At 30.3% G+C, this 24,570-nt stretch overlaps 3 protein-coding genes and 1 long non-coding RNA gene across 14 annotated transcripts in view; 1 reads left to right on the top strand and 3 right to left on the bottom strand.

Annotated features, from left to right (window-relative positions):
• The window catches only part of Myo81F (unconventional myosin 81F), a 36,805-nt gene extending 29,377 nt beyond the window's left edge, over positions 1–7,428 (bottom strand). For 2 of the 4 annotated variants that reach the window (XM_086904895.1, XM_086904897.1), the window contains exons 1-2: positions 7,066–7,428; positions 789–895 (exon numbers count right to left, since the gene is read on the bottom strand). In XM_086904895.1, the coding sequence (XP_086761021.1) occupies positions 789–895; positions 7,066–7,090 (132 nt within the window). In that variant the 5' untranslated portion in view covers positions 7,091–7,428. Of the gene's footprint in view, positions 1–788; positions 896–979; positions 1,415–1,661; positions 1,904–2,016; positions 2,130–2,380; positions 2,579–2,759; positions 2,882–2,964; positions 3,071–4,428; positions 4,703–7,065 lie in introns of those variants that run through there. The other 2 variants (XM_086904898.1, XM_086904896.1) reach the window with 2 other exon arrangements.
• A 1,086-nt stretch (positions 7,429–8,514) lies between these two features.
• LOC147658151 (uncharacterized) lies at positions 8,515–9,154 on the bottom strand. Its single transcript, XR_015291158.1, has 2 exons — positions 9,017–9,154; positions 8,515–8,911 (listed from the first exon to the last, which is right to left on the bottom strand). It is a non-coding gene; the product is annotated as an uncharacterized LOC147658151 (long non-coding RNA).
• Positions 9,155–9,660: 506 nt separating this feature from the next.
• Positions 9,661–24,570, top strand: part of Klp98A (kinesin-like protein 98A) — an 18,653-nt gene continuing 3,743 nt past the window's right edge. Inside the window, exons 1-16 of one of the 2 annotated variants that reach the window (XM_003696163.4) lie at positions 9,661–9,802; positions 10,236–10,305; positions 11,982–12,092; positions 12,727–12,843; positions 13,307–13,552; positions 13,645–13,817; positions 14,137–14,542; positions 14,627–14,911; positions 15,030–15,443; positions 15,633–15,830; positions 17,409–17,531; positions 17,839–17,940; positions 18,209–18,346; positions 18,418–19,458; positions 19,543–19,812; positions 19,911–24,164. In XM_003696163.4, the coding sequence (XP_003696211.2) occupies positions 9,756–9,802; positions 10,236–10,305; positions 11,982–12,092; positions 12,727–12,843; positions 13,307–13,552; positions 13,645–13,817; positions 14,137–14,542; positions 14,627–14,911; positions 15,030–15,443; positions 15,633–15,830; positions 17,409–17,531; positions 17,839–17,940; positions 18,209–18,346; positions 18,418–19,458; positions 19,543–19,812; positions 19,911–20,156 (3,987 nt within the window). In that variant the 5' untranslated portion in view covers positions 9,661–9,755 and the 3' untranslated portion in view covers positions 20,157–24,164. The remainder of the gene's footprint in view (positions 9,803–10,235; positions 10,306–11,981; positions 12,093–12,726; positions 12,844–13,306; positions 13,553–13,644; positions 13,818–14,136; positions 14,543–14,626; positions 14,912–15,029; positions 15,444–15,632; positions 15,831–17,408; positions 17,532–17,838; positions 17,941–18,208; positions 18,347–18,417; positions 19,459–19,542; positions 19,813–19,910; positions 24,165–24,570) is intronic. The other variant, XM_012490242.3, reaches the window with a different exon arrangement.
• Psn (presenilin) lies at positions 14,102–24,513 on the bottom strand. 7 transcript variants are annotated; one of them, XR_015291157.1, is made up of 10 exons: positions 24,450–24,508; positions 24,051–24,201; positions 23,683–23,933; positions 23,390–23,599; positions 23,104–23,324; positions 22,746–23,033; positions 22,436–22,677; positions 22,210–22,367; positions 15,274–15,395; positions 14,102–14,348 (listed from the first exon to the last, which is right to left on the bottom strand). XR_015291157.1 is itself a non-coding variant. In XM_086904894.1 (9 exons), exons 2-8 carry the CDS (start codon positions 24,183–24,185, stop codon positions 22,212–22,214), a joined length of 1,503 nt encoding a protein of 500 aa, XP_086761020.1. In that variant the 5' UTR covers positions 24,186–24,201; positions 24,450–24,513; the 3' UTR covers positions 17,156–17,541; positions 22,210–22,211. The 7 variants fall into 7 exon arrangements, 5 of the variants coding, with proteins under 5 accessions (XP_086761017.1, XP_086761019.1, XP_086761020.1 ...); XR_015291156.1 differs by having other exon boundaries at positions 24,051–24,508; XM_086904894.1 differs by lacking the exons at positions 14,102–14,348; positions 15,274–15,395 and adding an exon at positions 17,156–17,541 and having other exon boundaries at positions 24,450–24,513.

Genomic DNA, 24,570 nt, shown 5'->3' with positions numbered 1-24,570 from the left:
AATATCTTATTTTAGATATGAGATACGTAATAATTATGCTTATACTTTTACACAATGATACTCGTTCAATTAATCAAAATTAATTTTATCAAAATCTTATCAATAAATTATTATTTAACTCAAGTTCCTTAAATAAAATTATATATTTTTCTCGAAATTTCATATCTATTCTTTTTTTTAAGGATTCCTTGCTTATTTAATTTCCTCCTCGTTTAATTCTCAATTTTCATTAAAAATTGAAAATCGAAGAATAAGAACTTCAATGTGAAATACCTAACAACAACAATAATGAAGGAAAAAGGAGAACGTGAACTCGAGTTATTCGTAGAAATGCGCGAAGAATTCTAACTTCAGAGCGCACTAACGACGAATTACGAAATGAACGGACGTCCGTTCACTGTTTTTTGCTAAAGCTCTGGACGAATGGAACAAGACGGTTCACACGTGCTCTAACATGTTTAGCAGACTACGAATTCCACATGATGAATTTTGTAATCGTTCGTGAATCAATCTCTATTTTAACATCTGACTTAATGTCACAAAAAAAGTAGTAATTCTCAGTACCACTCATCCAACTCATCCAACAAATCTCTATATTAAAAGTGAATCAAACAAATAAATATAATTAGATATACGTGAAAAAATATAATATAAAATGGAACAAAAATAAATAAAAGATCAATTAAGATTTTTCATTAAGTTCGGCTCATACAAATTTCTTTCAACCAACCACCTTACCTCAAGGATGTAAGATAATTCTAATTAATTAAAGCTTGATCAAAGGATACATATATTTGATCCCTTCCATATCGAACTTGAAGGTTTCGATTGATTCCCGTTTCGTCGATATCGCTGATGACTGTCATATCCGGGACACCCAACTCAGGGCTCGAGCCTGAAACAAGAAGAACGACTTTTTTTATTACAGTTCTGTTATAAATTATATCTTTTGAAAAATAATTGAATTATCTCAACGAACTTTTTTATAATACATATTTACATCCCTTTCGAATTTTATTTATTTATTTATCCTAGCCTCTTTATCAAGTAATTAGAAAAATAAATTGAGAATATGTCCTTCTGGTCGTTTATTTTAGCTTTTTCACTCGAGTTGTTGGTCACTCAAGCTCCGCGGTGAACACTTAACATTGATCTCGTTCGCTTAAAAGGAACGCGATATGGAAACCTGGTAAATTCTCTGACCACCTGTTGTTCGAGCATGGACAGTACTGTACGTGACGATTCCTTGTCACCTCTAGTGGTCAATTTCCAATGTGATTGAGGTGTTAATAGAAAGCCACTATAGCATCGAATCGAACACGAACGTAACTATATGTAACGAAATTTCGTCCTTTATCCTATCATTTCGTAATATGTTATCGCATAATATAATCAATAAACGTTACTTCATACACTGAAAATGATTATTTCATTAAAAATTAAATTCCTATTGATGAATTATACATTATATAATTCGTATAACGAATATTATGAATATTATAAAATTGCTTATAAAATCAAAACAAAATTTTTTTTTAAAACTCGTTCGATTTAAACAATGAGGCAGAATTTTTACCGCAATTTTATTTAAAAAAAATCTTAATTCCAAATCCATTAATCATAATTAAAAAGCAAATAAATAGCACGCGTACATATTTCACCTCATAATTCGAACGAAGAATTCAATGGAATCAGTGTGTTACAAGGTTTCGAGGAAAGATTCCAGCTGCTCGATTACAATCTCGATTTAATTAACATGCTCTCGCGATGACGAGCCGGGTGTAGTGGTATCGCGTAAATGGCGCCTACCCCAAACACCGTAGTCTCTGATGTAACTGCGGTTTGCTTTTTTTCTCCGGTTCATTAATCAATCCTTTGTACGTCACCATCGCGACTTTTTTTCCTTGTTTGTATTCCAATTGCAGTTTATCAACAGTTTGGTGACGAAGAATTAAATGATTACAATTATATATTCGTTCGCTGCAAAATTTCTCTTTAATCTTTTTCAACACTTACGATTTTGAGGTTAGATTATTGATCCAATCAATTTGGCGATAAATAATAATTAATATTAGATAGATCTGTATCCGTTGTAGATCATTTCTGTTCATTTATATAATCTCTAACGTCTGAAAATTAAAATATGAAAGTGTCATAATATAATTTGCTATAGATCCTTTGCCTCAAAGTTTGTAAGTTTAAAAATTATGAAAAATTAAATAAGAGAAAGATTGTTCCGGAAGTGGTGGTCATAATGTTGCTTAAATGGCGAGGAGAAAAAATTTTCAGAGAAATTGTCGGCCGAGTCTGCAAGACGAAATATTAAATTTCGCGATAGTAGTTAGCAAGGCGGTCCTCAAGGGGTCACGTGACATACGACCTTGGGGAAATAGGATCACAGCAGCTGACGTGCAGGTGTAACGTATTTCGCAGGTGTATATGCACTGCTGCTGCTGCTGCTGCTGCTGCTATAGCACCTGCGTACCGCGAGCACGTGGTTCGCCACAATGATTAGAGATGATGTTCCAATCAGATGAAATCAGATTTTTTTCTTTTTGAATCCCTTAACACCGTCCATCTAACATCATTTAAAAAAAATATATAATTTAAAGCTTTAATAAATTAAATAAAAATCCTAATTTCATTATTGAAAAGTAAAAAAGATATAATTTTGATATATTAAATGGAATCTACTATAGGATATATACGTTGTATATGTGTATGTACACACATTTCTTCGGATTTAAACGTAATCTTACTTATAATATCGTAGATATAATTTCCAAGATTAAGCTGTGTTTGCAAGAAAAGACTATCATTCGTTATCAGTCGAACGATCCCCGACACGAAGATTATTGCAACAGTCTCGTATTAAATTTCCCTAGAATATAAATATAGAATATAAATAGTATATAATATAGAATATAAATAGCATTCCGACTAACGTTTATCTCGTTTCTTTACATGAAATGGATAGTCCTTTTCTTATTTTCTATATATTCTTTGTCATACTTGAAATGTTTTATCAGCGCTCTCGAATCTTCCATCCATTTCCAAATCGACGAAGATCCTACAGTATTTATAGGAATACAATCGAAAACAATTCACGGCCGCACGTAACTGATCATAGATGCACGATTTTTATATCATTCGATCGTACATCATTTTGTTAGATTGCTTACAGAGGCTTAAACGAAACACACGAAACCGAGATAAAATCTCAGAAGGAATAGATGCAAAGATGGATGAATTTTTTTTCAAATATGATGAAATGTGAATCACGCAGAAATTTCGAACTTTCGAAGATATTGAATACATTTTGGTGATAGAATTTTACAGTAAAAATGAATACGAAGGAAGAAACTTCACGCGGTTAAAATATTTTAATGTAAAAGAAAGGATACAGATAGAATAATAAATCTAATATAATGTCAATAAAATTCATTTCTTTAATATATCTATTTCCAATAAAGAATGAAAAAGTTATAAATTTTACTTTTCATTCTATTTTTCTAATCACGAAATTATCAAAAAAATTCCTAGATGAATATATATATATATATATATATATATTTAAAAAAATAATCTAAAAGGAATTTTTTTGTTTTTGTTCCATGAATTTTAAAATATATCATATTTCATACAATTATATTTTATCAATTTTTTATCAATAAAACTATACACAGATTTCTAACTTATAATTTCATATAAAAATTTAATATAAAAAAAGATATCGAAATCGAAATTTCATTTATTAAAAAATTATTCAATATTATTATTCAGAGATATAAGACGATTTTCTTTATAAAACATGTTCTTTTTACGTTCAATTAAAAACCACTGAATTTGTTTCTCAAATTTCAATTTTCTTCACATTTATTTTTCTTTGTAAGAAGTAAATTTATTTAATTTTCTGCTTCTTTTTGTTTCTTCGCTTGTCCTTCTTGCTGCGTGTTTCCCTTTTACGGTGCGTCACCTTCAAGAAACTTCATGCTGTCGATCGAGGACGAAGCTTTCGTGCAATGATCCAACGACAGTACAGTCCCGAAGAGTTTCTCAGGGAGGTCGACGACACGGTAACAACGGGAGGAAATAATTAACTCGCCGCATTATCATATACAGAACACCAACGTATTAATTTGCCCGAAAAGCGTATAAAGTATTGCCGAACATATAAATTATTCATTTCCATATAGAGTTATATTTTCACACATATCGATTATTAGTAGTATATGGAAATTTCAATTGTTTCGAAAATCGAGTTAAGATAAAAAACGTAATAATGTAACTGAATTCTATAAACTTCACGAAAAACAATTGCATTTAAATTGAAAACATTTGACAAATAGGTTATGTTTTGATCGTAAATATCAATATATCCTCAAGGAATGTGATTTCATAATTTTAAATATATATTTCAATATTTACATTTCATGATTCATTCTATGAGCACGAAATTCCGAAGAAACCTGCTTTTACCAGGATGCTGTCGTGACTCACTCGAAATATCTGTTGCGTACACCATAGAAAAATTCTCAGATTATGTGGACTATAACTTGAAATCGAATTTCACCATGTATATATATTTTGAGAGTAAATAGTTTTGTAAATGATAGAAATTTTTGGAAAATCAATTAGAAATATTTCGCGGTAATTTCACTGATCTTTTCACGTCTCATCAGATCGAAAATATCGAATGCTTAGTTTCGATCGGAATATCGAATGATTAGCGTGAAGTTTGCTTCTTAAAAACACGTTGTAACTATCTAGGGAATTATAATCAACTGTTTCATATCAATTGGAAAATTGATTATGTATATTTGTAAACTGTTTATAAATTGAATTTAAATGAATGAATTGAAAATTTAACTAAATTATTTTATTCTTTTGATTGAAATAAAAAATATGAATCTTCGTATTCTAGATATTCTACTAGAATATATTTTAAACGAGTATTTTAATAAAAATGTATTGCACATATAAAGCAAATATCATTATCCAATTAATCATTCAATTTATTTTGTAATTTTAAATATTCAAGTTTTATTTCATTTTTTGAAAAGATTCAAAATTATTAAAAAAATATATTCACCTATAAAAATATAAATATATTCACCTACTTCCTTTCTGTTTATTATATAAACATATAAATCAATTCGAAATATTTTAATTTTCATCAATATATAATAAAAAAAATGAAAATTTTCATAATTCTTAAAATATATAAGATTTACAAATAACATAATATTAATTTTCCGCAGTTTTAAATCACTGAATGCATTGTACTCTAGTTCAAAATATGTGATCGCATATACATTTGTACCGTAAGTGGTTTTATCATACTACGAGATGATAACTCGAGTTGCTGTTAATATACACTTACATTGTATACATTAAACTGTCATGAATACTGATTATGTACGAACAAAAAGATTGTATTTCCTTTACTTGGTATAGAAATAGATATATTATAAAAAAAAAAAGAAAATTTTTATGTGAAATATTTTACATAACAAACATTCAACAATCTTCATGATTTTTCTTTTTAATAAAAAAATATATATATATGTATATATGTATACCTCAAAATTATATATCTCTCAAATTAATAGTCTCAAAATTTGAAGTTTCTTTGTCTTTAGTAGTTGACAAAAATATTTATTTTAATATAAGAAATTTACTTCCAAGAATTAATAAATTAGAATTAAAAATTAAAATGTATATAGGCAAATAAAAGTAAATAATTAAATGATGTTTTCAATCAATTTTAAAATTGAATAAAATTACATAGCGAAAGTAACGAATAAAAAAATTAATTTAAAAATACAAAAGAATGTGCACTTTTTATCGACTTACATGAAAAAAGAATTGAAAAGAAACGAAGCAGAAGATAGAAATCCCTGGACGTATCACTGCACTGCGGATATATATAGAAGAAGGAAAGGTTCACGGATTCAGAACGGAAATCATCGCATATCGTAAAATACCTTCTTTATTGGTTAAATTTTCGTAAAAAATTACTACTGACATTTACACCTATTGTGCGAATGAAGTGATATTAAAGATAATTCGCAATAATGTTAAAGAATACATGATAAAAAGCCACCAGATGTCGCATTGCAAATTAAAAGCTCCATGGAATATGTAGAAATAGATTACCAATTGTGAAAAGTATTTATTATTCACGAAAGAAATTTTCTCTATAAAATAAAAACTGTTAGATAAATGCAATAATGCAATTATATTGTAAAAATTAAAAAAAAGTTATACAATTATATTATAAATAGATGTCATGATCAAGAATTTTGCGATTGAAATTTTTGATTCGATTTATTCTCTTCATTTTCATCCTTTGATTTCATGTAGAAAAATATACGTATTTAAAAGATACACGTAAATAAGATTACGCTGAATGTCGATCGATGACACATTGAATAAAGAATTTAAAAGCTATTACAAATTTGACATCATGGCTCACACAAGCTTTAGCTTATCCTTCAAAACAGTTAATGCTATTTCATTTAGTCTTATTTAAAAACATAATTAAATTATAAGTTCATATAAAGTTCATATAATAATTATATACTATCTATCATATATTTTTATATATAGAATTTTTCTATCAAAAATTTTATTTTTTAAAATTTAAATAAAAATTTAACGTTTTCCTTCCTTTTCTCTATTCGAATAATATATTTTTCGAATAATCGGCGAAAAAAAGAAAAAAACGTGACGATATTCAAATATTTTTACACAATGTCACTGAACTTTATCACGAACTATGAAAGTATCATAATAATAGAGACGAAGCAACTCAACTCGCCTCTTGTTAGTTCTATACCATTATTTCCATTATTATTATTACCATCATAGAATTGCACCACCCACTGTGCACCGCATTGATGCATCATGGACATTACGTGTATATATTTTCATCTCTAGGATATACAATGATTTTTAAACGTATTATTGTATTTTATCAAATCGACGAAAATTCGCGAAAACATAGTTATGTGAGAGAAACGAAACATCAGCAAGGTAGAACTAAATAGTTAGAAAACTTACCCTGCGTGAAGTGCTTAGCAACCATGATGTGCGTGGCTCACGGCTCAGAACATTATTCTCCACCCCCTCGAACGAGACTGTTGCAGGGTAACGATATATCCGGGCAGGAAAAACTTCACTTTCCACGCACGTAATAACGAGCGTTGACGAACCGCGTTTTCTGTCAAAATCACATGTTCGCGAACTGTCTGTCGTTTGTTCACATACTAGGGTGTACATGCAATTGTGTTCTGTGTGCGATTTAAGACGCGACTAAACAAGCACGAGGTACCACGCACATGCTCGACAGTTGCCACCCGACTGATGTTAGGTCTTGGCTTCGCTTTTCAAATGAACTAACCCTGACTCGTTGCGCCACCATCCTTGTGTTACAAACTTCCCCTCCTATTCTACTTTAACGATCGAATATTCTTTTCTGCATTATCGACCGTACTGTGGTTACTGGTTTATAAGAAAACCGTGTGTCAGCACTTGCTAAAACTTCAAATTGATCTAACATAAGATAAAAATTAACTTGATAAAAATTATAGAGATGGAAAATTGTGAAAATAATGATCTAAATTTATTAATTAAATGAATAAATATTGTAATTTATTTTATAATTTACTATTCATATATATTTTACTTACTAGCGTAAATTATATAGACCGCAATATGGTGTTTTCGTAAATTAAAATAAAATTTATGCAAAAGTTTATGACTAATACAGAAAATATATCTAAAAATATATCAATAAACAGCATCGAATGAGTTCATTCAGTGCTCCAAAATTGGAGACTTGGTAGAGGAGATTTCAGCAAATTTTGTTTTAATAATCGAACTAAACATATGAATATATCATTAGATAACAACTTATAGAATGCTTTTAACGTCATTACTGTAGTGATAAAAGATTTTTATTTATTATTTTTGCGACGTATAAAATAACGGTAAATTTTCCATCATATCGTTTTTAAGTTATCTACATATATTTTTCGTCATTCTTAAGTATGATCAGACACTTTGAATAATAATACGAAACTGCAAAAATGGACAAGTAACGATGGTGCATTGTCGTATTTGGCTCTACGGGAAGTGTCTTGCCTAAACAGAATCAGAGGATCGACATGTTTTTTGTAGCAGCAATCCCGTAACATAGAGTTACGTCAGTCCAATCGACTATGAATCATTATGCAGAACATATCGTATAACTTTTCAAGGCTTTCATTTTATGATCAGGTTGTACTCCTTGATATTAGATGCCGGTTTTATAATTATCGCAACAGAATTCGATTATTCTTCCTCATTAATATAATTTTGAATACTTTGAACTTATTCAAAAGACTTTTATTTTTAATATTTAATTTATTTATAATTTCAAAAATCTGGTTATAAATATGTTTAATTGAAAAAATATTATAAATAATATTAATTTACAAAAAATATGGATAAATATATATGAACGGCATATAATTGAGAATAAAATTTATTTATAGAAACATTAATAATGAATAGTAATATTTGTTTATGTGTATTTAAGAAGTATCAATGATTTCCTATTTATATTTAAAAAATATATATTTAAAAAAGCAACGGGCTCTGAATTTAAAATGGTAGATGAACGGATCGACAAGAGTGGGAGTGAAAACTTTGTTTATATTACCAGCGGTTGCAGATCGGCGATTCTGCGCGCGACAAATTACGCCTTGCGAGAGTTGCCGGACCCGTTTTCAGACAGGTAGTTAAATCGACACTATAGGTCAACATGCGATGAATACTCTTTCACTCTCTTGGAAATATAACACGCATGTATCAAAGATTTTTTCTTTTTACGAGCTTGTGCCAAAGTTTCGAAAGGTCCGTTGACCTACAGTATATAAATGCATCTAGAGATTTAATGTTAGCACTAATATATATATGTATGTATTACTTCGACGAGTATAGCGCCGCCTATAACATATTTTCTATTTACGATTACGAGCAGGTATCCGTGGTATCTTATTCTTGTCCTGGATCCGGGTCCATCAATGATGCGTAATCTCCAGCTGGATAACAAAACGACATGAATTCTTCATACAACCGCCGTTACGTACTTAGAGAAACCGCAAAGTGTTTGATTTAATTTTCTTGGTTTGCTGCGTGGGTGGCTTGCCTTCTCCGTTCACTCTCCACCAATGTCTACCATACCGATCTTATGATGACGTCACATACTGTAGAAGGGGAATATAAAACCTGTTTGACCGTCTCCCTTTCTTTTTCTGCAGTTTTGTAATCGATTCATTTTATATATATATATATTTTTTTTTTTTTTGCTATTCTATTCTATTTTTACTTATCTCCTATTTGTGTTCTCGTTTTAGCGGTATTTTGTTGTTTTCTATCCATTGTTACGAAGAACGGGCAAATGTGCAGATCACTTGAAATTAGGGATCCGCGCGTGTATGCGCATGCGCAGAAACGTAATTTTTTGCCTCGAACAGAGACTTACCAGCAGTCGTCCGTCTGTCGAGAGCGTGTTGAGGATGATGTTGTTCGTCGTGCGTGAGAGTCGACGACGACGACATTTCGTAGCACGGCGAGGCCCGTCAACGATGTGTTGTCTACGTAGCATTGTGAAAAACTTCGTGTTCGCGTAACGCGAATTTAAAAAAACAAAAGTGAAAAAATACGGTATAACATCTCTCAATTAAGTCCATGCGTTCCATATAGCCATGGCTTCAGTGAAGGTAGCCGTGAGAGTTCGTCCCTTTAATAAAAGGTGCGTGCTATGCAACTAGTGATAAGCTGTGATAAGTTATCAATGTTTTGCGATGCGGATATTTTTTGTTTATCGTAGATTTGTTTTCCGATCGTAATTTTAATTTTGCGAACTATTGAATAACTATTCAAGGCTTGCTACATGATTTAAATGACAATATTCTGAAAAATATTTTTGATATAATTCGTGAACTTTCGACCTTCGACCATAATTCATTCTATGAAACGATCAATCATATGGTTTCGATCGACCCATAGTGCGACTGATGACTGGGCGACAAGATTCTGCCACCTGCTGTCATTCGTTTTACATTTTATGTTCGCGAATTTTTTTATCATTTCGATTATTTTTTTTCTAGTGTCTACGATTCGTGAAAATATGAAGTGTTCAATTTCATGATTAGGGATGTGAATTTGTCAAATTTATATTTCAGGGAGCTGGCAATGAATGCAAAGATGATCGTACAAATGGATGGCAAGAAAACACGGATTTTCAATACCAAGGTATTTCAATAATATTTCAACGTTTTTTTTTACAATGTAAAGAAAATTATTAAGCTTAAATGATTTTTTTGTATATTATCCGCAACAAGCAATTTTACCTATTAATCTTTGTGCAATTTATCCTTAATGATTGCGAATTAACTTTCCAAAAAGATTTCCAAACTGTAGAACGATTTTTTTTTCGTCCCGAACTACCGTTGACCGTCACGCCGTTAAAACGCTCCGGAGCTCGAATCGTGTCATAATTTCTAGTCGAACGAACCTCGGCTATTGACCTATTAACGTCACAATGACCGCGATGTGAGTATATTATTCATATATATATGCAAAATCTTCTTTGACCTTTCTTACCATTTTAAAAATATTTGTTTTCTAATATTATATCATCGATATCCATTTCTGTCAAGTAAAATTTTTGATCAAGATAGTGAACGAGATAGCGAACAGCATGTCATCTGATCGGAGAAAGTGCGAAAATTATCGCTGGACCAATCCCGGATAAGTCACTTTCGGTCGCACGACACTAAATACAAAACTAACCAATTATATCGCGATTAATATGTTTCATACAAATAAAATTTTATCAATTTTGTTTAAATAACAAATAAATTATTTAAAAAATTATCCTTATTAATTTCAAAATTAGTTTCGTTTGTAAATAGTAATAGAAATTTTTACTTTGTTCATTTCTTATGTTTCATTTTTCAAATCTTTGATCATTTTCTCCATTTTTCGAGTGATTCTATGTTAAAAATTAACATAATTTAATATTTTAACCTTACTTATTTTTCCATAATGATCAGTTATATATTTTACAATTAAAGAAAATAGTTTTTACATAATTCATAACTATAATTTATCTTTATCTTATGTAAGTTAAATGTCTCGTTTTATCAATCTAATAAAACAGACTTATAAAAATCTAACTGAAATAAATGTTCGATATAAACATCGTGAGCGTACATTCTATGCGCGCAAAATATCATTCGTAAATGAACACATTTCCAGAAAAATAAATTTTTCTTTATAACAATAACTTTATTTCCTCTCCGATATTGAAACAAAGAACATTGAATTCTTTGGAATCGATGACCTCGGCAATAAATCTGATGACTCAAACTTTTTCCCAAGGACGAATCTTAAATTTCTCGTGCATTCACATTATTCGAATGATAATGATCTTCACCTTAGCTCTGCATATACCAATTGCATGATGGGTAAATATAAGAAATCTTACTTTTTAATTATCTATTATTCCTATTCAGCTTTGTGTTGCATAATATATAAAGTGGTTCTTGATAGGTATACGATTAGTTATGTGGGATGCAGCCTAACGAATGCACATGACATAACGGCTTACTGTTTGCCAGCCACTTGTGAATAATGTGCTTCTTCAATGACAATAGTCATCTTATCGGCTTTTGACCTATCTCATCTTTTTTATGATTTTTTTTTTAATAATTAATCAATTATTTTGATAATTTAATTTGATATGATATTAAAATTATTTAATTGTAGGAGAAATTTATTTGATGATGTATATGGTTCAATTGATAAAATAATTTTAAAATAAAATATAATAATTTTCTTATTTCATTGTTTTTAATATATTTATATTATATATATATATATATATATATAAAATTAGAAAAATTGTATTTATGTATTATTTCCAGACACCGGGTAGTTGCAGAGAAATCGACAGGGAGAAATATAAAGATTTCACATTCGATCATTCCTATTGGTCCTTTGATACGAACGACGATAATTATGCATCCCAGGAAGAGGTGTATATTATTTCATTTTTATGAATTTCTCATAAATTTATCGATTTAAAAATATAAAAAAAAAGATAGATTGAATCATTGATAAATTAAGAAATAGAACATTGTTACGATTGATTGATTTACAAAATCGTATTTGGCAATGCTTTGATGATGAGCCACGATCAGAATTAAAATAGAAGACCGGCATGTGTGTACAGATATAGTACTCATTGTCGTAAGAACAAATTTTAATTAAAGATTTTTGAAAACTTTAATATGATATGCGTTCATATATAATCACAATTTTTTAATTATCAAATAAGATAAATTAATTATCATGTATTTGTAAATAATTGTATGTAACATGTAAAATATGAAATATCTGTCTTTTATTACTTGCAAAAATTAATTATGTATAATCAATTGATCAATAATTTATCGATCATTTTTATTTATTTAATTTATAATTCATTAAAATTTTTGCAAATAAATCATCGTCATAATTGCATCAATCTATCAAGAAATGTAATTATATATACATTTTAGACGCGTTTGATATTAATGTTAAATATGATAAATATTTTTTTTTTATATACAATGAACGACGATGGCTAATATTGTCATGTTAAAATGCTGATCCTTTTTTTTATTTTAGGTTTTCTATGATCTTGGTACGGACGTAATAGAAAGTGCCTTCGAGGGTTATAATGCCTGCGTCTTTGCTTACGGCCAGACAGGGTCTGGGAAGACCTTTACTATGATGGGCACACCGGTAATATTTTTATTTGTTATAGGGATAATTTTATTCTTTTTTTGTTACAAAAAATTATCCCATTAAAAATTTTTTAATTGTTATTTATAAAAGTTTATTACTATAGTAAAGTAAATTTTATTTCTATATTTCTTACCTAAATATAATTCTTCAAAGTTATTCTTAAATTTAAATTCCCTCATTGTCTTAAATATTGAATATATTTTTCATAAATTTTATCTATAAAAGAAAAATCCTACGGATTAACATATTAATACGCTCTAATGCTTCTGAATCGCAATTCACTTTTCATCGGTACAGAAATTATTACTTTATTGCAAAACGTTTGCCTAAACTTTCACCTGATTTCTATAATTTTTCTTTAACTCAAAATATAATCTTCTTATATAACAATAATTTATTATAACGCAAATAATTCTATTTTTTTTACTTGTAATAATTTTTTATTATGTTTAAATCTTAGGAAGCTCAAGGATTGATACCGCGGATTTGTAAGACACTATTCGCTAGAATGGCTGCTGGTAAAGAGAGCGGAGCATCGTATAGAACCGAGGTATCTTTCCTGGAAATACACAATGAAAGAGTAAGAGATTTGCTAAGACTGGATCAGTCACAGTCTCATTCTCTCAGAGTGCGGGAACATCCTAAAAGAGGACCTTATGTCCAAGACCTGTCGAGCCACCTCGTATATGATTATTCAGACATTCAGGTAAATGAACCCGTCCTCCACTTCCTATTCGTTCCACCACGATACTCTTGAGAGAGATAGTTTTTAAATAAAAAGTCTCTCGCTGTCCGTAGGAATGCATGGTGAGAGGTAATACGCACAGAACTACAGCAAGCACAAACATGAACGACGTGAGCAGTAGGAGTCACGCAATTTTCACAATTACGTTCGTGCAAGCTGGATTATCCGAGGGCAACATGCCATCGGAAACTGTTTCCAAGGTGCATCTTGTCGACTTGGCTGGAAGGTAGTCGAAACGAATACGTTGAGGATATTTTTTATTTTAAATCGTTAAAGAAAAGAATATTATGCATTATTTACTATCTCTCTCTCTCTCTCTTTTATTTTTATTATTAAAACTTAATAAATAAATAAGGATTAATAAAGTAATGCATCAAAAATATTAAGATGAATTAGATGGATAGTTAGATGAATAGATTAAGATGGCTTTTCTTGAACGTATTATATCCAAGAAAACATTGATATTGGTACAAAATCTTTTGTTCACATTTGTGAAAAAATTAGAAAATATAATGTAAATAATATAAATATAATTTTATGTTTAGCGAACGTGCAAACGCTACAGGTGCGACAGGCCAACGACTAAAAGAAGGTGCGCATATCAATAAGTCACTGGTAACTTTAGGTTCTGTGATATCGGCGCTTGCGGAACTCAGTTCTACAGGCGATGCGTCTTCTTCCTCTAAGCGTAATGTCTTCATACCTTATCGAGATAGTGTGTTGACATGGTTGCTAAAGGATTCGCTTGGTGGTAACTCTAAAACAATTATGATAGCTGCTATTAGTCCAGCCGATTGTAATTATGGCGAGACTCTCAGTACGCTCAGATACGCGAACCGAGCGAAAAATATCATTAATAAACCAACTATAAACGAAGATCCAAATGTAAAATTGATCAGGGAACTCAGGGAAGAAATACAAAAATTGAAGTCCCTTATTGGTAAAGATATGGTAAGTGTATACTTTCTCATATACTTTCTTCTGTAGCAAATAAGGAATTTTATATAAAAGTAAAATTTTATCTGTTTATTACAGAGTGTTGAAAGACCACCACAAGTATTGTTAGCTCAAATTCATGAAAAACAAGAACAGGAGAAAGTATTGACAGAAGAATGGACGGAAAAGTGGCGAGAAACGCAACAAATTCTTCAAGAGCAGAAAGCGTTAGGTCTTCGAAAAAGCGGCGTTGGTGTAGTCTTAGATTCAGAGATGCCACATTTAGTAGGAATTGATGATGATCTCCTCAGTACTGGTGTTACACTTTATCATCTTAAAGAGGGCAAGACATTAGTAGGAACAGAAGAAGCACCAACCACGCAGGTAATCATTCAATACTGTATCGTTTCTAAAAAAATTAAATTAAAATTCTTTGAACATGAACATCGTTAACGATTAGAACTATGTTTGAATTATAATATAATGTACTATTAATAAATAGGATATTGTATTGACTGGTGCGGACGTGGAGCCAGAACATTGTGTGGTAGAGTTAGATAGTGGCGTGGCGACCCTTCATCCCCTTTCTCTCCATTGTTGGATTAACACCGCTCAAGTAGATAAACCAACACGGCTATCACAAGGCTGTATTATTCTTCTTGGGAGGAACAATATGTTCCGATATAACGATCCAGCTGAAGCGGCGAAACTAAGAAAGGAAGGTGGAACGGGTAATGGTAACTTACAATCCACAGTCGTCAATCTTTCAAGATTGTCCCTCTTGAGTTGGAGTGTCTCGGATTTGCATGCTTCATCCTCTAGCGATAACCTTTTAAATTCGAGCGAAGATCTGCGAGCGCTCGAAGAACTGGAACAGCAAAAAGCTGCTCTTATCAAGGAAAAAGAAGATTTCAAGGTTTGTATTGATTAATTAAACATATTTCTTACTCTAATGAAACTGGGAATACTTCATATTATTATTAAGATATTAAATATAATGTAATATCATTTTTCTATAAAAATTGTGTTTAAATTAATATTAAAAAAAAAAAAAAAAAGGAAAAGAAAACATTAAAAATAATATCTTTCCTATTAACCTATATAGAGGGAACAGGAAGAAAGAGAAGAAAGATGGGCCGCAAGAAGAGAGGCATTGGAAGGAGCGCAGCGTGAGTTGGAACGTGAATGGGGTGCCCAATGGAAAGAATGGGCAGATGCCATAGCAGCTCTCGAATCTCGGCAACGCGAGTTGCGCACGCGACGTCACATCCTGGAACAAGAGCGACGGGACGAAATGACGCAAGTAAGTGACTCGGATGCGCCGTCTCCAGATTTGAACGTAATCTCGATCAAGTATCAATTCTACCTCGTCCTTATTGCTCTCGGTGTCCTTATTTGCTTGTCTGGCAACATCATCATCTACTCGCACGTTTGTCCGTTAAATATGTGACCTCAAAAAATGTATCAATCAAATTGATACATAGCAAAAAAACATCATATTAATTCATATCCATATCTTCACGTGAAAAAAATCACATTGAACATTGAACACAGGAGTTTAAATATAAAAACGTGTTATAAAATTATCGTTGATAATGATCACGTTTTCCACTTCAATTTAATATAGATTATAGAAATTTATTTAAAAAAAAAAAGCTTAAAGGTGCTTCAAAGCAACGAATGGCGTCTAATATCAGGATTTTCTCCTGATTGTAATATAATGTAACTAATGTACAATTGCATTGTTAATGGGACAATATTTGTCCAATATGTAATTGAATTTTTATATATAATATATAAAAGAAATGTCTATCTTTTTTTGTATTATACTTTTTCGTTTTCATGCAGGTTCTATTACGGGTTAATATAAAATGCGCCTAATTTCACGCAGATGATAGCTGCCTGTAGAGATTTTAACGCTTATTTTTTTTAATAGCGATAGAAAAGCTTGTTGGCGATAAGTTGCCTGAACGATTAAAGTGCCAGTGTTGACAAGATGATTGCCGGACAAATATGGCATTCTGTGGAATGTTATACGTTAAGTACCTTGTAGACGACTGTTAAGTGAACAGAGTAAAAAAAAGAAGAAGAACGTGTTATGTACATATTTGGCCTTGTTTTTTGTAGAAACGTCTATATATATATATATGGGTTTGTTATGCGAGAAAGAAGAAAGAACTGTTGTTATTATATACATATATATATAATATATATATATACGAATACTGTTGATTAATAAATTTTTCTTACAAAAATTGGCCTTCGATCTTCCACGATATAATATTGCACGCACACTTCTGTTATCTGTATTCTATCTCACACATTCTATTAAGCGTTACATGTACATGGTCGAGAGAATTAACGCTCCCGATTAACAAACCCAGTGTATCTTGTTAACAATTTTGTTGGGATACGTCCGCACGTGCACTTTGTCGAGTGCTGATGTTGGATTTAAAAACCTAACTAACCGAATTATTAAGGTAATGTATTATCGCGATTATTTCATTTCATTTCTGTTCATTTCTTCTTTTTTTACCATTAATTCTTAATTTTATATTCAATTGAATTTATCAATAATTCTCACATAAACTAATATTATGTAGTCCCTATTATGCATAAAAAGTAGCATGCTTTCATTTTTATTTTTATTTATTTGTCTCTTACATCTCATAATTAAATATCTGTATACATGATAATTTGTAAAATTTTTTGTTTTTCATTGTTGTTACTTAGAATTCATCTTTCATAAAAAAAAAAAAATATTAATAATAATGATAAAAAATAAAAAAAGAAAAAAAAAAGAATGGAAAATGTCTAAACTATAAAGTTTTCAGTTATCTTTTTTGTTAATGCATCGATATCTGTGTGTGTGTGGTACTAGGTAGAAAATTTATGTAGGGAAGTTGCCTCTCTGCGCACAACATTGCAGTCCAAGCATCGTCAGTTTCAAGAATTCATGAGCAATCACGAACGTGCACAAAGATTTCATCAATGGTGGGAGAAGGTAAGAGTCTCTAGACAGAAAGGAAAATTCGGCATAATATGTGGCACGTGTAGTCCGTAGTTTGATGGCACGAACTACTGAAAGAAACAGGGGAAATAGAGAAGAAAGTAATCGCATGCAATATAATTCTGCATCTTGACTTATTTTTTTATTTTTTTTATTTTTTTTTTTTGTTTTATTAATTACCCGTAATTTATTCGTTTCTTCAGTTCTTTTATTTCAATTGTGTGGAAAGTATTGTAATGAAGTAACATAAAGACAAAGATTCGTAGTTTTTCAGTTCAGAAAGAAAAATGTACCATTTCAGACGGATGACGGTGCTGGCAGTGACGGCAGTTTGCCAGAATCTTGGTCAAGTTTGAACGATGATAAATGCGTTGACGCGGTGAGAGAGCTTGTTAATCATCATGTAAGTGAATCTTAAACTATATCTATTTTCAGGTTCAATTATAATTTTAATATACGAGTTGATTCTAGAAGTTATGCATAATTCTTTCTTAAGCAAAGTTCTTTCATGGATTTGTAAATTATAAATATGAATAAAATCAATTGAATTTAATAAAAAGAAATCAAACTTATAAAAAGATTTAAAAGAAATAGTTGTCTATTTTCTGAAGTTAATAAAATTTACATTAAAATCAAAAATTAAAATTCATGTCTAAAAATCTATCTTCTAGAAAAAAGAATTAGCTGTTTTGGAAACTGAACTGCAAAATAAGGTAAAGTCCCTCAATGAACACCAGTGCAAGGTGGATAGAATGGAAGAAGAGTTAATTGAGATAGCTAAAAAACAAAAATATATGCTTAATTTAGAGGTAAAAATTAATAACAATAGTCATTAATTTTTTTTTTCTTATCATTAAATATAGAATATTTTTATCGTTAGTTAGAGGGAGAAGGAAGTACAGAAAAAAAATTGTTACTCGCGAAACGAAGTCAGGAACAATTGCAGGAGATCTTGAGAAGAAAACAAAGTCTCTCGTTAAATTTAAAGCGTGCATTACCCGCTTTTTCAAATGATTGTTCTTTAAGCGGTGATGAAATTCATCAAAATGGAGATACCCAGATGTTTGATAATACATGCAATAGAAAACTTCAAATAGCTTCTGCTTTGAATTTACTGCCACAAGATATTCCAAGTTCCATAGATACAGCAGATACTTTTCATACAGCTGCGGCTGATTCTCCTGAACTTCGAATTCCTGAATTCGAAGATTCAGAAACAAAAGAATCACAGGAGTCATCAAATGAGAAACAAAAGGAATTAGAAAAAGTTTCGCCAGAAGTTCATTTGGAGAATAATAGGGCTAAAATATGTGAAGCAGAAAGCAAAAGTTTGGTAAATTTGAATAGAAAATCTTCAATAGATACAATTAAATCAATAGAACAATGTAATGGTAGCGTTAGTGAAAAAACGGAATCAAAATCTCCAACAAATTCTATTATGGAAGAAGATATTCCTGAAGATTCGCTGGAATCGCCAGTGCAACAAAATCCAGCAATGAAACGATTGAACCAAAGAATCGCTCGTCAACGAATGATGGTGATGAGGTGTCTGGAGGCCAATACGCCTTCTAAAGAAGATTTAAACAAACAAATTGCAATCTTACAAGATCTTCAAAAGCAACAAATTGAATTAGAAGTTTCATTATTAGAAGATGAACGAAAAAATCTCAAGCAACAATCTAAGTCACAGTGCGATGATAGATTGTTAGCCAGTGATATAAATGATCGTACACAAAGTGTAGAAACTATAACGTGCGGTGATATTGAATCCACGACTAATTCGGCTACATTATTGACTTTGGCTACAACGCGATCTCCAATTCTCAGGAATCACAGGCCTAATACTAATGAGGAGAATTTGTCGGAATCAGTTGCACCTCGAATATCATCAGGAAGAGGATATTCAACAGTATATTTAACGGTAATTGGTTTTCAAGTATTCTTAGAATTTTGAAATCAATTTTCAGCTTGTTATACATATATAAATATATTATATTTCTTTCAGAGTCAAAATCGAGGTGATCGTTTGAGTAGTCCATATTCCTTAACTATCACGAGATCTCTGCCATCTTTGATAGCAAATGATGCCGATTACGACAGTGTAATTAACGTGATTGTTAGTATACCTTCTTATGTAATACGCGGAGCTGGCACATCCAGTCATTACGAATATGAAGTACGTGTTGTGGCTCAGGATGATAGCTGGACGCTTTTACGTAGATACAGAAGATTTCGAGAGTTATATATTTCTATGCGACAGAAGTATGGTAGCAAGGTAAGACTTTTTAAAATTTATTATTTATTAAATTATATCTCATAAAGAAAAAGATTTGATAGTAGCGATTTTATACGCTTTAATTATTAATTATAAAGGTAGCAGCAATACGCTTTCCACCTCGTCAAGTTTTCCCAAGATATGAGGTTGTGGCACGGCAACGTAGAAAACGATTAGAAGAATATTTACGACGACTGATTCAAGTCTGCTCAGAATTGCCGCACTGTGAATCTCTTTACAAGTACAACGGCAACTTAAGCAACATAGATAAGCAATCACTGCTAGAATTTAGTTCGTTCTTCAGGCGTGGAACGTTCGAAAGCAGCAAATATGGAACAAGTTAAACAATTAAGAAAAAAGCACACATGATTCTCTCGAAGAAGAATGAACAAATTCAAGTGGACGCATAGGAAATATTTATAATTTGTTATGTATTTTTTATATCGATGAACTGGAAAAAAGCTAAAGTGGGGAAAATATTAGCAAAATATAATTACCACTTTTTACAGTTATTACTATATATTTACCAAAATATGTCTCCAAAAGTTTATTGTTTATAAGACTGATATATATATATATATCATATATTTGATATTTGTTTTATTCTTTATCATTAGAGAATAGAAAAAAATATTTTGCAACTTATATTTAAATAAGCAACTAGCGAATCTTCAAATTATTAGATTCTATTAAGAAAGATATTGCTTATTAAAGTGATATTGCTGAAATTATGTATGATTACTTGTTACGAGTTGCAAATATTTTCCTAATGTTTTTCTCCCGTTAGAATTTTACAATTTTCCAAGTGTACCTTTTTTGCTTTTTCTAGCGAATTGTTAATTTCATTAAAACTCGCGTCTATTGCTAATAAATATAAAGCTAGATCAGTATTGTTACAAAATACGCACGATATAAGGATAATTTGTTGTGCGCACAATCACAGTGACCATGATCGAGCGTTTATGCTCGTGATAATAATTAGATTTCATAAATGATCGCGTTTATTTTTTTGTCAAAAAGCGTCTTTTACACATCGTCGTGACTGAAAATTGACTGGATATTAGAAGGAATACAAGAAAAAAATTAATGAACTTCCTCCTAGTATGTAGTTATAAACTTATTGAATTATCATAATTTTACGAAGTGCAAATAATCATATCGCTGTTAAAAATCTTCCGCGTGTGCGTGCGCGCGATTCCGGGAATTTATATATAATATATATGTATATATATATATATATTGTATATACATATATACTGCATTTCGTTTGTAAAGAAGAAAAGAAACAGCAACGTTAAAGTTAACTTGAAATCGTTATGTAATGCTTATGGCAATGAAAGAATTGTTAGTAAATGCTAACTTTGATATTATCGATTATTCTCGGCAAAATGTTTCCGCTCTACTTATGAAACTGCTTCTCGATAAAAAAAAAAAAAAGAAAAAGATATATGCTTTTCAAATTCGAGAATTCTCTTATTATAGTAAAAAAAAAAAAAAAGAAAAAAAAAAACTCGCATTTTTCTATTATACAGTCAGATCATTTTGCCTTGAATTTTCTGAGTAACAAGAATGTTATTAACAAAGCTTATACTTAAATCCTTGTTGTTTAGTATCGAATGAAATTTATAGCAATACGTATTGTCATTGAAATGAATAATCAAATGATTGATGATGAATGACACGTATTTCATGGCTGTGTACAAACGGATTTCAAACCCCGAGGAATTGTCCTGAACGGCTAGTGGTACTAGTAATTTGTAGCCGGTCTATACATTTAGCAAATTATTTAGATAAACATTATACCTCATCTTTCATACAATTTCCGAAAAAAAAAAAAATAAATAAATGATTATAAACCGCTTTTTTTTATACTCGATCTATGTTCTCTAAATGTAAAGACACATAATAAATTGTTATAGCTCGATTAATTTAATTATGTCCGATTAATATTCTTGTAACCTATAATAAAAAATAAAAAACCTAAATATTGATAAAAAAATTAAAAATTGTCAAGGATTTTAAATATTATTCTACATTTAACATGCAATAGATATCAGATAAATACAATTATTATTTATTATCTTTGTTTTTCATCTTACAAATGTAAATTTATCTTGAGCATTTTTTGTGACATACTAGATTTCTATTCCATGTAATTGTTCAATAACGAAACTTATTATTATTAAAAAATACTGGATCATCCAGTTTTTATAATGCACATTTTCATCTTGATTTGTACCATGTCACATGATGATCCATGATATAAATTTATAAATGACAAATTACAAACGACGAATTTAAACGAAATATAAAAGCTAGACGATCAATATATGAATAGGCACTATCCTTTTGTAATAAATTATGAATATAATGCTTATTATATGTATATATACCTACAGTTAAATGAACACTTGCTCGCTCGCTAATTTATCTGCAAATGGTGCAACAATTACTCTCGTGGCAAAATAAAATGTTAAACCAAATGTAACAGAGATCGGTAATGCTGGCAATGCTTTCTTAAAAATAGCCAGCAATAATAATGTTAAACAAAGTCCCTGAAATAATAAATCCATAATAAAATTTTTATTATTTTAACATAAGATATAAATAATGAAATACGTACAATAAGAATAGCAACGAAACAAGCCAATGTAGTGTTCCAATCGCCATAACTAGATGCTTTCCCAACTAAAACGCTGTAAAATATAAAATCACCAAGACCTAATTTCACTCCTCGTTCCTCCTCAGTAATTGGGACTTGTTGTCCTTGTGATTCACGTGCAACACGATTATCTTGTCTTGATCTTTCTGTCAAAGACAAGGTGTTTTCGCGTACTTCTTGTGCTCGTCTTGCTCCTCGATCACCTAATAATAAAATATTATATAAGATCATCAAAATATTAAATATAAAATAGCAAAAATTTATTTATTACCATGTGTATCTATCCATTCAGGTGTAAATCCACCCTCTTCTGCATCTCCAGATGTAGAATTATTTTGATTATTTGTTTGATTATTCATAGTATATGTTGTGTTATCACTAGCAGCAGTATCATTAGTAGTCATTGTTGCTGTTTGTACATATCCAGCATAAGTCATTGTAGCTGTATACATAATTGTTGAAGAATAAATTAATGCAGGAAAAATAGATTCATTTCGCTCTTGCGCAGTCTCTACAAGTATTCTTAAAGGTCCTTTTGGTGTTAATACAGCAATTAAATCTGAATAAAAAATTATAAAAACTTATATTTTATTTACAACATGCTTATACTTAAAAATAAACCTATTTACCCCAAATACTAATAACACCAAGTACAACCCACGCTGTCCATTCTGGTAAATATTTAATAAAAACAAGCGCCATTAGAGCAGAGATAAAAATAAGATATGCTTGTTGTAACTGTAAAGGACCTTGCCAATGTATACATATCATTCCAACTACTCCAAAATTCCACAAAACTAAACCTAATGTATACAAATCCATTGGAATGTTATATGCTTTTAATACTTGTCTGCAAAAGATATTTTTTAAATTAAAAAAAATATAAAAAATAATTTATAAAGTTATAATACTTACTCGCAATATAACATAGAAAACATAGATAACAATAATAAGGAACTTATTATCAACCATCCATGGATTACTTTATAAAATTTATATTTATATAGAACAATAAGTATCACAGTCATAAATACAATGACACTCATTAGTATTAAAGAGTTGGCAACTGCTTGCCAAGCCTTTGTACTTGTGTCAGCACTATCTTCATGAAATGGAGTGTATACTCTGAAAATATATTTAACAAATATTATTCTACTTCAATAAAAAATTATAATTCTATAGAACATAAAAGATTTTAAAATACTTACAAATACATTCCTTTGGTTGTGTAAAAATTTATAGAACTAATTGTGGCAACTACAACTAACATACAAAGAGATACAGGCACAAATAATTTAATAACATGTGCTGCTCCATATTTTAATTCTTCTTCTTCTTCATCTCTATAATTTCTTGATCTACCCTGGACACTACTACTTAATGTACCTCTTCTACCTGAACCTGCATTATTTGATATACCTGGTGTTTGAATATGAACCTCAGGAACTCCATTTTCAATCTATAATTTTTTATACATTATCAAATACATAAAATTTTTCGAGTTATTTTAAATTATGTATATATAAATGTTAATATTAATATATTAATACTTGATTATACGATAATACTAAAGTACCTCTTCGTTACTAATACGCGAACGCCTTTTTCGACCAGTGACCAAGCCCAAATCGTCCGTGCGAGATTCCGCGACGTGACCGTCCATTAGGCTTGTATATTCGTCCGCCGAATCGTAAGTATCACTCTCAGACATTCATCAACGCTTATAGCTATAAATAAATTGACATAAGGATTCTTTGATAGTTTGACGTACGCTTTTTTGTACTTCCGCGCTCTGTTTTAGTGAAATCACACAATAACGTACGACTACATTCGAAAAACCACGATATAAAAATAATTTTTATGCATCAAAGATTATTTATGGAACGTTCTTATAAAAAGCACAACGTAAGATACTTTTGATTATTTAAAAATGAATGCTTTTGTCAATTTGAGACTTTACAAATAAACTCTATACCTGATGGCAGCCATTTTATGAAATGATTACTAATCTACCTCTATCGTTGAGTATGGAGAACTACAAAGAGCGTTGTTTCAAATTTAAATTTTTACTAATTTCAATTTCAAGTAATTAAAAT

Source organism: Apis florea, unplaced genomic scaffold (genome assembly GCF_048593485.1).
Source record: "Apis florea isolate Af1SG1 unplaced genomic scaffold, ASM4859348v1 contig_2350_pilon, whole genome shotgun sequence".
NCBI lineage: Eukaryota > Metazoa > Arthropoda > Insecta > Hymenoptera > Apidae > Apis > Apis florea.
Note: the sequence above shows the minus strand (reverse complement) of the source record. Positions and strands in the feature narration are given on the sequence as shown.